At 29.5% G+C, this 14286-nt stretch overlaps 1 protein-coding gene across 4 annotated transcripts in view; it reads right to left on the bottom strand.

Moving 5' to 3' along the window:
• LOC105258612 (reticulon-1-A) overlaps positions 1 to 14286 on the bottom strand; it is a 29026-nt gene that overhangs the window by 3688 nt on the left and 11052 nt on the right. Inside the window, exons 1-2 of one of the 4 annotated variants that reach the window (XM_020029794.2) lie at positions 9812 to 10314; positions 5629 to 5664 (exon numbers count right to left, since the gene is read on the bottom strand). In XM_020029794.2, the coding sequence (XP_019885353.1) occupies positions 5629 to 5664; positions 9812 to 9938 (163 nt within the window). In that variant the 5' untranslated portion in view covers positions 9939 to 10314. Of the gene's footprint in view, positions 1 to 1622; positions 1815 to 4743; positions 4951 to 5628; positions 5665 to 9811; positions 10315 to 14286 lie in introns of those variants that run through there. The other 3 variants (XM_011269966.3, XM_020029796.2, XM_020029795.2) reach the window with 3 other exon arrangements.

Below are 14286 nucleotides of genomic sequence, written 5' to 3'. Positions count from 1 at the left end.
GAGCCTTATTGAAACGCGTATGATAATCATCATGCAAGAACACAACTTGTCGTAGCCGGATTAATTAAGAGCTTCTCGCCTTCCAATGATGAAGTTGGTTTGAATAGGATACTAAATGTCGATCCGGGTTAATCATTTTTTGGCTGTCGAAGCATTTGGTTTTGTATGAATGTATGTGAGCTTTTTGTTGTTTATTTTATCCTATAGCGTTCTAACGATGGATTTTTCTTTTTTTACATTTTGACTAAATTTATACTTACTTTTCTGCGACATATGAATAATATTGTTAAAGGAATACAGATCATTTTAATATGTTGATTTTGTTATTTTTCATACTGAGGAAGACTAAGTAAAGTCGAAACGTTTGTGATTTTTGAATTAAATAAACTTATTAATATTGGTTTTATTTTATTTAGACCTTAGTAATTAGCTCGTATTATTGGCCCTAGAATTCATATTTATGAGTTTTATGTCAATAAACTTCGTAATAACGTTACATTTAATATATTGTAATGTTATCAAATAACTTGTATTTTTCTCCTAAAATTATTACGAGAATGTAAAATTTTGATTGTGGCATATGTTATTAAAAAAATATGTTACGCAAAAAAATAATCAATATGCAAATATCTTAAAAAATATGCTGTATTATGCAATGTTTGCTATACGATTTAAAACTGTGCACCCAGATAACACTTGATAAGAAAGATTTATATTTTTTACAATTTACTTTAATAAGAATTAGTCGATATAAAAATATTAAGTAAGTCTCACTCCATATAAAACAAATACATTTTATAACATATAATTTATGACATATATATTATTTATGACATATAATTTTTTACATATTACCATTTTAATATAAAGATAAAAACGCATTAACTATAAATTAAATTAACAATTACTAATATCATTGTCATACTGTATTATATATAAATTATGTATTATATGAAGCATCAACGAAAAATATTATGATTAGAAATTAATCAGTATTAAGTTTGTATTAAAACGAGTATATATTTTTCATATATAAAGTAACCGATTTATTTATTTTAAAAGAATTGAAAGCTACTGATTATAAAATTTATATAGTTTTTTAAAATCACATGGTATTTAAAAATTTTTTAAATTAAAAAAAAAATTTTATTTATTTATAATAATATGTATACATATATATACATACACACACATATATATATATATATATATACATACATATATATATGTATATATATATATATATATATATATAATTTATAATTCCGTTTATTATAGTTTATAAACTTCATATTGCTGGACCGATAATCTTTCTTATTAAAAAATTACTACTTTTAATAAAACTATTACTTCGCGACATTTTTTGCTGAATATTTTTTTTAATTATTAATTTAATTTTTTAATTTAGTTAGAATAATAATAATTGCTGAGATTCTCAATTTCTTATGAGAGTATAATGTTATCCAGCTGAAGCGAAGTTTTTTGAATAATCGTACGTAGTACGTTGTAAAGGAATAAGACCACGTGTTGTATTCCCAACCATATGTTCTCTCAGATCGACAACCGCCATATCAAACCAGTTCTCACTGAGTCGTGGGGATGCATAGAAACATGGGACTTACCGGGACCATGCTCTGGAAGAACTTCCCTCAAATGTTTTCTTTGAATGTTCCTTCGTACCTTCGTACCCATCCTTTTAACTTGTCACAAGGATCTTTCTTGTTAAAGGGATCTCCCGAGAATATTTCACGACGGTAGTCACATGCACGACTGTTTCAGCAACGATTCAGCGAGGATTTGGTTATGCGAGAGAGGGGCTCATTGATAGAGAAAAAGGGGGCGAGAAGCAACGGGAGAAAAATAGAGAGAAGGGGAAGGCTGGAACGTGGAACAGTAGCGTAACTAGAGGTTTTATACGAAGTTTATCCGCAATTGTAAAGACAGAATTAAACATGTTTATATATCGAAACAATTAGTCAGCCTTTGTATTATCAAGAATAACTTAAAATATAAAATTATATAAAATTATATATTAAATAACATAAAATTATAATTATAATTTATCTAAAATGTAGCATATTAAGTCTGAAAAGAAAATACGCGTAATTATTCATTTTTCGATAATAAAAGATATCTAACTATATATGTAAAATGGTGTATTATTCATATATTTTGATTTTTTTATTTATTTTTATTTATCACTAATCTATTGTCAAACTTTATTTCATAATATGCAGTAACATGCATCTCTTTCCTGTATAAGATGTAATACATCTATATAATTATCTATATATCTCATATTAATAATAATATTTATATATCTTAAATATTTTTTTCATATTTAAAAAACATTTTACAAAAAAATTCCATAAACTTCTATTTCTATTATTTTCTAAAAATTATAGTTTTAATAAGTAAAAATTATAGTAATCTTTATAAAATATTCTCGTATCATGGAAAGAAAAACTAAATTATTTGTTACACAAAAAATTACAAAGAAGCAAGGAAGCCTAGGTTTAATTGATTACGTGATAATCGGATCAGAGCAGTGCATCGAACGCGCGGAAGTAGAATAGAATGATACGCTGCCGCACTGCGGATCTTTGAAAAGCTTGAATAACTATCTTACAAGGTCGTCTTTACAACTATCGAGACTCGGAGCACTTACTTTAATTATTTTAGCAACGATTAATATCGATATAATTTTATATTAAATGCGAGAGATAATGTTCTCGTGAATAAACGAAATCGCGACGTTTGACATAAGGTCCTTTTTCGTATGTACATCGAAATTAAACTTATCAAAGCTTTATATCATCTTCAATCTTCATTTCTCGATTAGCAGATAGCAATAGTTTAACGATTTTTACAGCTAAAACATAGCTCTGTATAACTAGGTGTGACCATGATAAGAAATAAAACGCACTCGCTCTGTATTCTCGTGACCGTCGTACTCGCTTATGGTGCAAAATTATGCATTACAGCCGACGCGACGTCATATATGGCACCGCTTTATCGATTTGTACGTGCGAGTGGTTTCCCCTTGGATTTATCTGTACTATGCGTCATCCAACGGAAAGAAAAAGACAGGGCTAAGCTGCTATTTTAACGGATACGTCATCGACTGTTTTCATAAATGAAGTCAAATCTATAATCAATCGCTTCTAAAGAATTCTAAAAAATAATTCTAATTTTAACATATCAGTTTAGTTAAAAATTTATAAGCACAATATGTAAAAATACAATTGAAATTACATTAATTTGAAATGAATTTAAAAAGTTATTCATTTTACTGCAATCATATAGGACTATAAAGAAACGAAAAATATTAGCTCGAAACAAAAATTATTTTCTATAAAATAAATATTATTTATATAGCGTCTTTTTATTCTTTTTCATTATATATCAGTAATATATTACACTTTTATGCGCGCATAATGTGTAATGGATTATTTGAATTCTGTCAAATCTGGTTCATTTTTCAATTTACTTTGTTCAAAATTTTAAAATAAAAGAAATTCGAATGCGTGCATATATATGTGATATTTTGGGAAAATTACCTTTTCTTGTATATGTCTTACTATATACTTAACATAATATTATTTAAAAATACGTATAATTAAGGTATGTGCCGAGTAATATCTTGATGACATAATACTTATTCGTTGGAAACCGTCCAATTTATTTACTCGCTTATATTATCGCATGTACTTAAAACTCATAAAAATGATGAATAATGCAAAGGAAAATGCAAAGAAGACAGATATAATATAGTTATGCGCAATGTCTATTATAGTCTCTGGACTTCTTAGCTATTAGTTTAGGTGTGAGTAATAAAGTAAAACCACTATCGCTCGATACCGCGTTGCAAAAATATACTCGTAAAATATCGAATAAAAATACGACACATAAAAAAACATATCGTAACTTTGAGACAAATATTCGCAAATCTTGTCACAAATCGCACACCGGCAAGATTTGTCACTTTTTATTTATCTCTCTCTTTTTAACTTTTTTTTTGCTTTTGCAATTTCTTTGAACGATCATGAACGCGAGGAAAGCCGAAGAGAATAAGCTCGTCGCATCACGATGTTACCAGTGAAATATCAACGAAATATTTTACCGGCGATTTCTGAGCTATCTATAATTGGATTCTTCTCAGGGTCGTAACACTGATCTAGACTATTAATCGCTCGACTTGCAATGCCAGATAATTGTTTCTTTATGCCAATTAATGATGACCGGATTCTTGTCAAAGCATCGCCAGAATTAAACAAAGAATATACGTAACATAAATTAATATTTTACTTTAACAAATTGTCTTCAGAGCATAGGAATTCTCAAACTATTCATGTTATTTTCCATCAATTCCGAAAATAAAATAGGTAATAAGGATATATAAAAAAAGAATATAAAGTGAATGAAAAATAAAATAATCTAATCTCTCTTATCGACACACTATTCTAGATTAAGCCTCTTATCGACACACTATTTGCATATCACTCGTCTGTTTTTAACCGCGTCTATCTTTTTTCACTTATTTCTTGTAATTTATATTATGTCTAAGTTTTGTTACGTCTCGATGATATTGTGTGTTTTATATTCCTTGCTGCTTACATTTCACCTTCGTATTTATTATTATCGAGCCCGGGTTCTCTTCTTGCATTCGCACGCAGTCTCGATCTCATCGAGTACCAGCGCATGTGCTAAATATCATCGTTCTCGCGAATCATCGTTACTCACGTTCCTCCTTCGTGATGGCCATTTTCCCTACGAATATCTGGAACATCCGTACTCTATCGGCAATTAATCACACGAAAAGATGTGACCACCGAATCCGATCGATCGATTGGATAAGAGTGCGATGACTCCAGGAACCCGATAGGTGAAAGAACCGTGAACCGACGTTTCGGTTCCGACGACTTCGCATCAAGGGAACTGCTGCTCGAAAACCCTGAGACGAGGATCTTCGGAAAACTGGCACTGGACCAATGTGAGAGGCTGGCTGGACGTTATATTTAGTAACGTCTGAGAATGGCGGACAACGGATGGGCAGAAGAACCGTCGATGCGAAATTGTCGTGTTTTGTGCCGGTCCAATTATTGCAACTTATCCCTTTGGGAAACATCTGACCCTTTATTTATGACCTTTCGCGATAAACGTCAAGCTCGACTAATAATAAGAGAAAATCGCTTATACCACAATTGCAATATGAACACAAAAATTAGCTATAATTAACTTGACATATTTTCCTTTCCGATTGATGTATTAATTCTATCTCCAGAATCTATTATAATATTTTTAATAATAAATTTTTCGCACGAATTTTATAGAATTGAGTTATATTAATTTGTGTTTTTTAATTTTATTAAATTGGAATTATGTCAATTGTATACGCGAAAAAATTTAAAAAAGACTGAATGATGTATTATAATATTGCTTATGCCATTTTGAATTGAGAAAGATGATAAGACCATGAAAAATTTTTATATTTAATAAATATATTTGATAAGTTATAACACGCATATGATTGCAAAATGTTTCTCATTAAAATGATTGATTATATATATTACTACTGTACAAACAAATATAAAAAAAAAACAATATTTACTTTCTCTGTTTTCTTACCTTTCGGATTCAGTCTTTCAGGGTTAAACCATGCATCTGGAAATAATAAAATTGTAGTGCATTAGTATTAAATTCTTAAGCATACAGAATGTGAGTCATTAAACTGATCAACAACTAAGAATTAACTATATTTAGAAGCGCACAACCTATTAAATAACAGAATTAAAGTTTGGAGTAGCAAAAGTCTTTATTTTATTTTAGATTAATTTTAAAAAGTAACATTTATAAATTCTTTACATATATATTCTTTTTTAAATATATTTTAATTTATTTGTTAATCGATATCTATAAAAAAATATTCACATTAACAATATGATTGTCCTCATTATTATCCTTTTTTTTATTTTTTACCCTATAATGATAAAATTATCCAAATTTAAAATTTTATTGCTAAACGAATTTGCATCCAAAGATCTCAATTAATATTATATGGAATGATAAAAAAAGTTTGAAATTTATAGAAAAAATATATTTTATTAACTGTAAATATATTAAAATATGTTTAAAAATAATAATGTTATAAATTTTTACTTTAATATTTACGAAAAATTTTCTAAAGCCTAAGCTTCTTAAAATAACTTAATAGACATTTTCGATTTTAATGAGATGAATCTTGTATATCATTTTTTATTTTCTAAAACCGAAAATCGCTTCTAACTCTGATTAATTTTTCGATCTAATATTAAGTTTTTATTTAATTTGATGAATATTATCTGTGAATTCTTATTTCTACATAAAGTGATCTTAGGATAATAATAATTAACTCAAATTACTACAATTTTGATAAAACAAAAGATCGGCACGAAAATTATTTGCACGCGTTTAAAAAAGGTGTTAATATGATGTTAATATTACACATTAATTCTGTCAGCGTTCTTGAGATAATTTTAAATAAAAAAGAAATAGAGCGAGAGAAAGAGAGAGAGAGAGAGCGAGATGGATTAATGATAAAGATATATTAAGTGCACTATCAATGAACGCAAAAAATCGTTTTTTTCTCTCCGCAAGTACATATAAATCATGCAAATTATTGCTCATCGATAAAATAATTTCCCTATTTCCAAAGAGAAATCGTTCATCGTGAAAGACATGTGTAAGAAATAAAATTGTGCATCGTATAAAATAAAGAATAAAAATCGAGAAATTGAAGAATTGTGTAAGAGATATAACTATCCCATATATAAAATGTATCATTTCTTTTTGAGTTTATTTTTCAGGTTACGCTTCTATTAATAACCATATAATAAATCGATAGGTACGAGGGATCGTTACCGGATAATTAATTGCGTCGTTCTAAAGGCTATCAGAGTTGCAGCGAAAAGAATAAACCACTCATTTATCAAATATCGCGCTTATTATGCATTTTGTGTATAAAATTAAATTTCATTTCATCATTAAATTACATATACATAGAATATCTCTCAATATTCTGTTAAATTATTTATTTTTCATCGTCTCCATTTGTGGAAAATTTGTGACATTATTTTAAAAAAAACTTAAAATGTTAGACACACGAGCCATTCTCATCTAACGAGTCATATCTCTGCGCATAAAACCATTTTCATCATTTAAAAGAATAAATAAGCAAGACACAGACATAAACAAGTACACCAGATAGAAGGCAATCAAAAGAATAAGTCAATATCCTTTCATTTAACACGTAGACATTATATCGATGTGTATCGTACTTGACATCAAGTGCACAAATACATAAGTCTCTTATCATTCATGCGCATATCTTTTTTCCTTGTTAAAATAATCTAATGCAACTGAGTACGCAATTTAGGTATTTAAGTGCTTTTCAAACACCCAATTTTTTTTCTTATTTACCAATTCAATATTTATAATTTTAAAATATTTTACAGTAAAAGTTAAAAATTTGACAAATATGTATATATGTGTGCTCTTTTATTTCATATATTAAAAATAATAATTATGAAATATGTTTCATCGTAGATTCTGTGCACAAAGAAATATAATATTAATAAAAGAGAGTTTGTCACCCTCGTCGACATAATTTTACGGCTCTATAGACTTTAATCAACAGATTAGGGGGAGGGAGGGGATACCTCATCCGCAATACTCAAAGTATTAGTACGGTAAGTGAGCAGAAAGGTAGGACAACGTGACACTAAATATCAGCGCATACTTGATGGATCAAAAATTTCGATACTATTTGTATCATACCTCGATTTTATGTACCTCATAAAATAATCACGAGTTTTGATTTTATGTACCTCATAAAATAATCTAAATAAATTACAGATTAGAGTGCAAATTACGAAGAATCAACCAAGGCAATCGATCATATTGTACTACGCAATATAGCTTCTGTCGCCTTGGAATTTGATATATTCCGTTCTATGTTTTTGACTTTGAAGTCAAATATATCGCTCACAATCAATAAATCGACCGAACTTTGCTACCGGCCGTAAGCTTTGCTTTTATGATACAAATTTAAAAACTTATTATTCATGGCAATGGACGTTTGTAAAAGTTGCCTTCTGCTTATACTTGTTCCAGATATAGCACGATACAATAGTTATGCATTTAACAATATTGGTGCGTTGTATCGGATGATTCAGCAAAGTACGTGACATACTTTCCACATAAAATACATTTTATCCGATCCATTTTCCAAAATATTAAAAGACACACAATTAATTAAATAAAATTAATAAAATTAATTTTATACAAACATTATTTTAAAACATGATAGAAAACCAAATATAGACAATGGTACACGCAATTATAATGAAAATAAGACAAAATTTTTTACATAAAGATATTAATATTTTCTTAAAAAAAGAATATCAATCAATACTTTTTCCCGTAATTATTAATTAATATTTTCCTCGTAAATATATATAAGAGGTAATATAAAAAGATTACAAAAAGATAAAAGATTAAAATACAAGATTAAAAATAAATGAAATTATTATCTTGCTAAACAGGTCGTTTCATCTCGATAATAAAAATAATGATAATTCAGTTATGCAATAGAGCAAGAGAGAGAGAGAGATGTACTCTTAGCAACCAATTGTCAGTGTCACATTCTTTGAAGACGATGTTTCTACGGGATAAAGTTCGAGAGCCGGTTGTACGTCAGTCATGGCTCGCGTGGCATTATGTAATTCAAGGTCGCGATAATATATTGTTCCAGGTTGCAACAAATCGTGACACTTAGTCCAATGTGCTGAGAAAGCATATTTCATCTATTCATGAAATAAACGTGTGTTATAAAAGTAAATTTCGATTCGCTATCTATATCGCCATATTAGTGATTTATAAAATATTGAAATTCTAATTGAAAAGCTGAGTATTAATAAAAAAGTATTAATAAAAAGCACTGAGTATTAATAAAATACCCAACTTTTGAAAGTCTTCTAAGACGTCTGTTCATTTAAACGTCAAATAATACATGATATTAATGTATAATTGAAATAAATTTGATAAATATTTTATAAATGTGTAATATATATTTATTTCATTGTTGAAAGTATGATTTAGTTACACCAAACATATCAACATATAAAAAAACCATTAATAAAGTAAATTAATTCCTGCTTCTTTGTCGCAGTGAATCGAATTGTTCCCAGTTCCTTCCTCGCATATCCAAGTATTGACATTTCTTCTATAGACACTTCGTCTACCATAAAAAAAGCCCAAGCGAGTTTCATAGACTTCTTCGAGGTTTAATATAAACTCGAATGGAACAGATATTGACGTAAATGTTATTTGCAGGTAACCGACTGATCGATAACCCAGTTTCGATCGGCGATTCTTCGATACCGAGCAGGTGGCATCTGCGCAGAAGGAAGCCTGGGTCACCGACATGGAAGCGTCGACAAAAATTAATTGAGATCGCCCGGAGTCTAATTTCGTCCGGTGTCTTTGGTATCGTGAAAACACAACGTCGTGCTGCAAAAGTTACCTACGGTCTGCTACGGTACAACTCTGATAGAGACGCCTACTCGGTTAGGGTGGAAAAAAACGTATTTGATTTACGCGTATCTGTCAGATCCCGATCGGAGAAACTGTCTATGCGGGAACGTTTCAAAGTGTCGGATGTGCGTGCGGAGATGAGGGCGATCGAGGTGGAGAACGATCGTGTTCGGACGAACATCGAATGCGAGAAGACGTGAGAAACAAGGGAGAGAGCGTCGAGGGGGAAAAAACCTACGGGGATTTAGAATATTCCAGAAGCACGGGTTGGCCGATGCAGAGTGGTTGGCGCCGGCGCCGGGTCGCTTGCAGACCTGGTTGCCCTCGTCGGCGTTCTTGGCAGGGCACACGTCCGAGTCCGCCATCCTTACGCGCACTTTTTCGGAGTCCTCGCGCGACGCGCACTTCCCTTCACTGTTCGCCGAGCGTGTATCGCGCGTGTGGTACCGTCAGAACGGAATGTCCTCTCCTCTACGTGCCTGGTGAACGCTCGCGGAAGTAATGGCGTACGCGCGCGCGCGCTGAATGACGCACTTGGCCGATGACGACGACAACGACAACAGTGGCAGCGACGACGAGGGTGCGATCCCGTTTATCCTTCTCGAGAACGAGAGTGAACTCGCGCGAGAAGAAGCGCCCGACGTTGATTTACGTATCTGTCAGTTTCTCGGAGAAAGAGAGAGAACTGCGGAGAACAGCGTAGCTCGTACACAGCGAGATGAGGACTGAGGCTTGTTATCGACCCACTGGAGGTCTCTCGTGCCACCTCCCCGCCGAGCCCTCCCCCTCCCACCCTCTAGACTCATCGCCATATTGCTCGGAACCTCGTACCTAGAAGACTACTATGAGGTAGCCTTCGCAGCGACTGCGAGAGACTAACCGTTCCGGAGAACCGTATTATGATGGTACCCGAAGAAAGAGATTTTATAGATATCCTGTAGGTTTTTTAGTCGTTTCGGTTAAATTAATTAAAGTATCGACAAATGAAAGAAAGGAAATTCTTAGCAAGATTTTTTCACTTTTGGATTCATATAAATATAACGTGTATATTGTATTTTTTACGATTTCTTAATCGATATACATTATACATCCGATGTTATATATACTGTAATAACAAAATGTCTTAATTATTGATTATTTTCAAGCATAAATAGCTTCAATCGCGCTCAATAATTTGTTTTTTTTTATATAATTCTTTGTAAGTAATAGAAACACATTAAAACGAATATTGTTAAAAATCTTAAAAAAAAATTATTTTAGCTATTTGTACAAACTGCTTTGTGTTTAGAATTGCCTTGAAAAAGAGTTCGGATAATTTATAGTAAAAAATTAAAAAAATATACACAAATAGGAGAAAATTTTCTTCTGTACGAATTTTGGAGTAATTTGTCATTTTTTAAATATATGTAGATATACACAGCTTTACATGCGTATATATCAAGTATTTAATGATTGTTGGTTAAAAATATTAATTTGAGCCATTTCATAAATTTCTAACGTGAAAAACTGTATTGCATTTTCAGAATTGCTCCGACTTGGAAATACATCACTATTCGCATAAAATATTTTAATGAATAAGATAATTTAATTTTTATTATATATAATTAACGATTTGAAATTACATTTATGTATTTATTTAGATATTTTCTAAATATGAATATTAAGAAATCGAATTCTGTTATCTGCCTAGATATCTCTAGATATATCATACATACGACGCGACAAAATCGGAGCACATCATTCATTCGATTTGTATAGAACATCTTTATTATAGAATATGTACACATCAACAGAAAAACAGGTATGTTTTGTGTATTCGTTGCACTTGGAAATGTTGCATAGCGGTCGTTTGCACATTAACAACAATTATATGAGGTATCTGTCCATGACGTTCCACGATACAGACTCCGCTAATGAAGAAAAGGAGAGAATCTACGTTATACACTATAATATTACAAGAAGAACAGTTACAGGTTGAGTCTTCCTTTCAAACAAATTTAGATATTTAGCTTTAAACATGACTTATCAATATATATGGACCTTCAATACTAAGCTAATGTACATACACAATATTATACATAATATACGTGCTATTTCATAAGCATTGCTATTGAAAGCCACATTAATACTAAGAGGAATGGCATCTAGTCGAATAGTCATTACGTCAGTATACTCTTATGCATAATCATGGAATATTCTGTAAAATAATAATACATGACGTAAAAAAGTAAACAAATAGTATTTTAATTATAATTAAATTATAATAGTATTTTAATTATAATTAAATTATAATTAAAGTGATTTTTTTATATCAAAGAGAAAAGAAGAAAGAGAACATATTTGTAGAATATAATAAATTTTATACAATAATAAACTAATTTTTTATAATTCCCATTTTTTAATTTCAAACAAAAATTCTAATACATAATCCAAAAAAGTTAACTAATTTTTTAATATCCTTTACTATTTTAATATGATTTATTAACTTTAATCGGATTGAATATGTCAATGGAAAATCAATGAAGAATTACACCTGATGTTGATTACATGACATGTGAGAGACATCGCTCGAGTCTTGCGTAATCAAACAGCCAACCATGAACAAATCATCACTCTATAAAGACGATGAACAATACCGACAGTAAATATATATTATTTTTCGTATATAACTTTTTTGTTGTATGTAAATGATCAAGGCAAACATTATGTTATCGTTATATTATCAACGTAAGTATGAAACGGATATATTATTTCTCATGTCACATTAAAAATTAAAATCATTGTTCTATAAAAAAATTCTCGTTAATCTAAGCATTTTATTGTCTTAAATACATTTATAATTTGCACGCTTTTTTTAAGTCTGTCCTTTAGAACGACTATAAATGCTTCTCTATTCATTTATCTATATATACATCTCTTTTATTTATCTATGTATATTTATCTATATATATATTATCTCTTATTTATCTATATTTATTTATCTATATATCTCTTTCATTATCGGCGAATCGCGAAAGTTGGAAATTTCGAAAGTGGAAAAAGTAAGACGCCATAAATAAATGAACGGAAGGGAGGGTTGTATAGAGGTAGATATAAGGGTAACACGCAATTCCGCAGACAAGGCGCCCACGCACTATCAGAACGGACCCCTTCTTTGCAGTTCTAACTCTGTCGCGCATGCGTTGCGTGTTAAAAATTCTCATTTATAATACAACTAGCAATTGTGCGAATTTTGTTTTCGTATCGGATATTTGAAATATCTCTTTTTATCCATAGTCCTTTTAACCCATCTCTTTTAATTCAGTCTTTAACTTATTGTTAATATATATCAGTGACAAGATTAACCCTTTATAAAAATTATAATGTAATGAATTTTTTTATTACAATAGTTTTTATGGTTTAGTAGTTTTTTCAGGATTTTTTAAATTTATACTTAAAACTCAAATAAATAATTATTTATACTTAAAACTCAAATAAATAATTATTATTGATCTTTTATATCTAATATAATATTTAAAAAAATCTTTTTATCCTACAAAATAATTTAAAATAATTGTAATAATAAAATAACATTTCCACAATTCTTTGAAAACTATTAAAGTAAAAATTAGTAATTAAATGAAAAAATTTGTTTTTCAAGCAATATCAAAAAATATCATGTTTCAAAGGATTCGACGAAATAATATTTATAATATATTATGTTAGATTATTCGCATAATAAATAATGTATTTTCCTGCATTAAAAATATAGCAAATATTCTGAAAATAGAGTAATTTTGAAAATTAGCAATAAAATAATAATTAAAAATATACATATAATACAAACAATATATTTTCAATTTTTTTAACTAATGCTAATTTTTAATTTGAGCGAGTACAATTAATTTTAATGAAGTAGCTAAAGCAATAAAATCGGGAAACCAACAAAAAACATTAAATTTCTGTATATGTTCTATTACTCAATAATAATGCACTTTTGTCCGTCAAAAGATGCCAAAATTTCGGCAATCTCTGGCAACAACACTGCGTTTTTCGAAACATCGCCAAAGCAGTGATATACGTGAATAATAATCTTTGGCCATTTTAGCAAAGGCTCGCAATTCCCACCTGCTTGTCTGAGTGGTTAAAAATAAAACATCTATGTCAGATATACATTAGGTAAATCAATGACTCGTGAAAAGTAAAAGATCTGGCCTTAGTGCATTTTTTAGTTATATGTAATGTATTCCTTATTATCATTTAAAAAATATATGCAAATAAAATTGAAGATCTTATGAAAACAGAACTTTATAATTTGATGCTTACATTTATGTAAAATATTAGATTTAAAAATCACATAAAAAATTAATATCTTTATCTTTTAGTAAATAAATTGAAACTAAATTTTCATATAATTAAAGGAAAAATTTGGCACAATTTCGAAAATACAATGTTTTGAATGTCATAACAAAATAGCAGATAGATTTTCCGAATGAACTTTGCTATTTCATAATATTTCAAGATTATGTGATCGTTAAAATCATCATAAGTTTAGTGAAATAATATTCCCGATTATTCGAATAGTACTTTCTGAATTAAAAATTAAAAATTGATACAATTTTGATCAAAAAGAAAATGATATTTATATAGTTAAAAAAAATCATATAAATCACATATAAAGACTATTAGCTCCATCTTTTAACGTATCTGTTAACTAACCATTGAACTATAATG

Source organism: Camponotus floridanus, unplaced genomic scaffold (genome assembly GCF_003227725.1).
Source record: "Camponotus floridanus strain SB8 unplaced genomic scaffold, Cflo_v7.5 scaffold15, whole genome shotgun sequence".
Taxonomy (NCBI): Eukaryota; Metazoa; Arthropoda; class Insecta; order Hymenoptera; family Formicidae; genus Camponotus; species Camponotus floridanus.
Note: the sequence above shows the minus strand (reverse complement) of the source record. Positions and strands in the feature narration are given on the sequence as shown.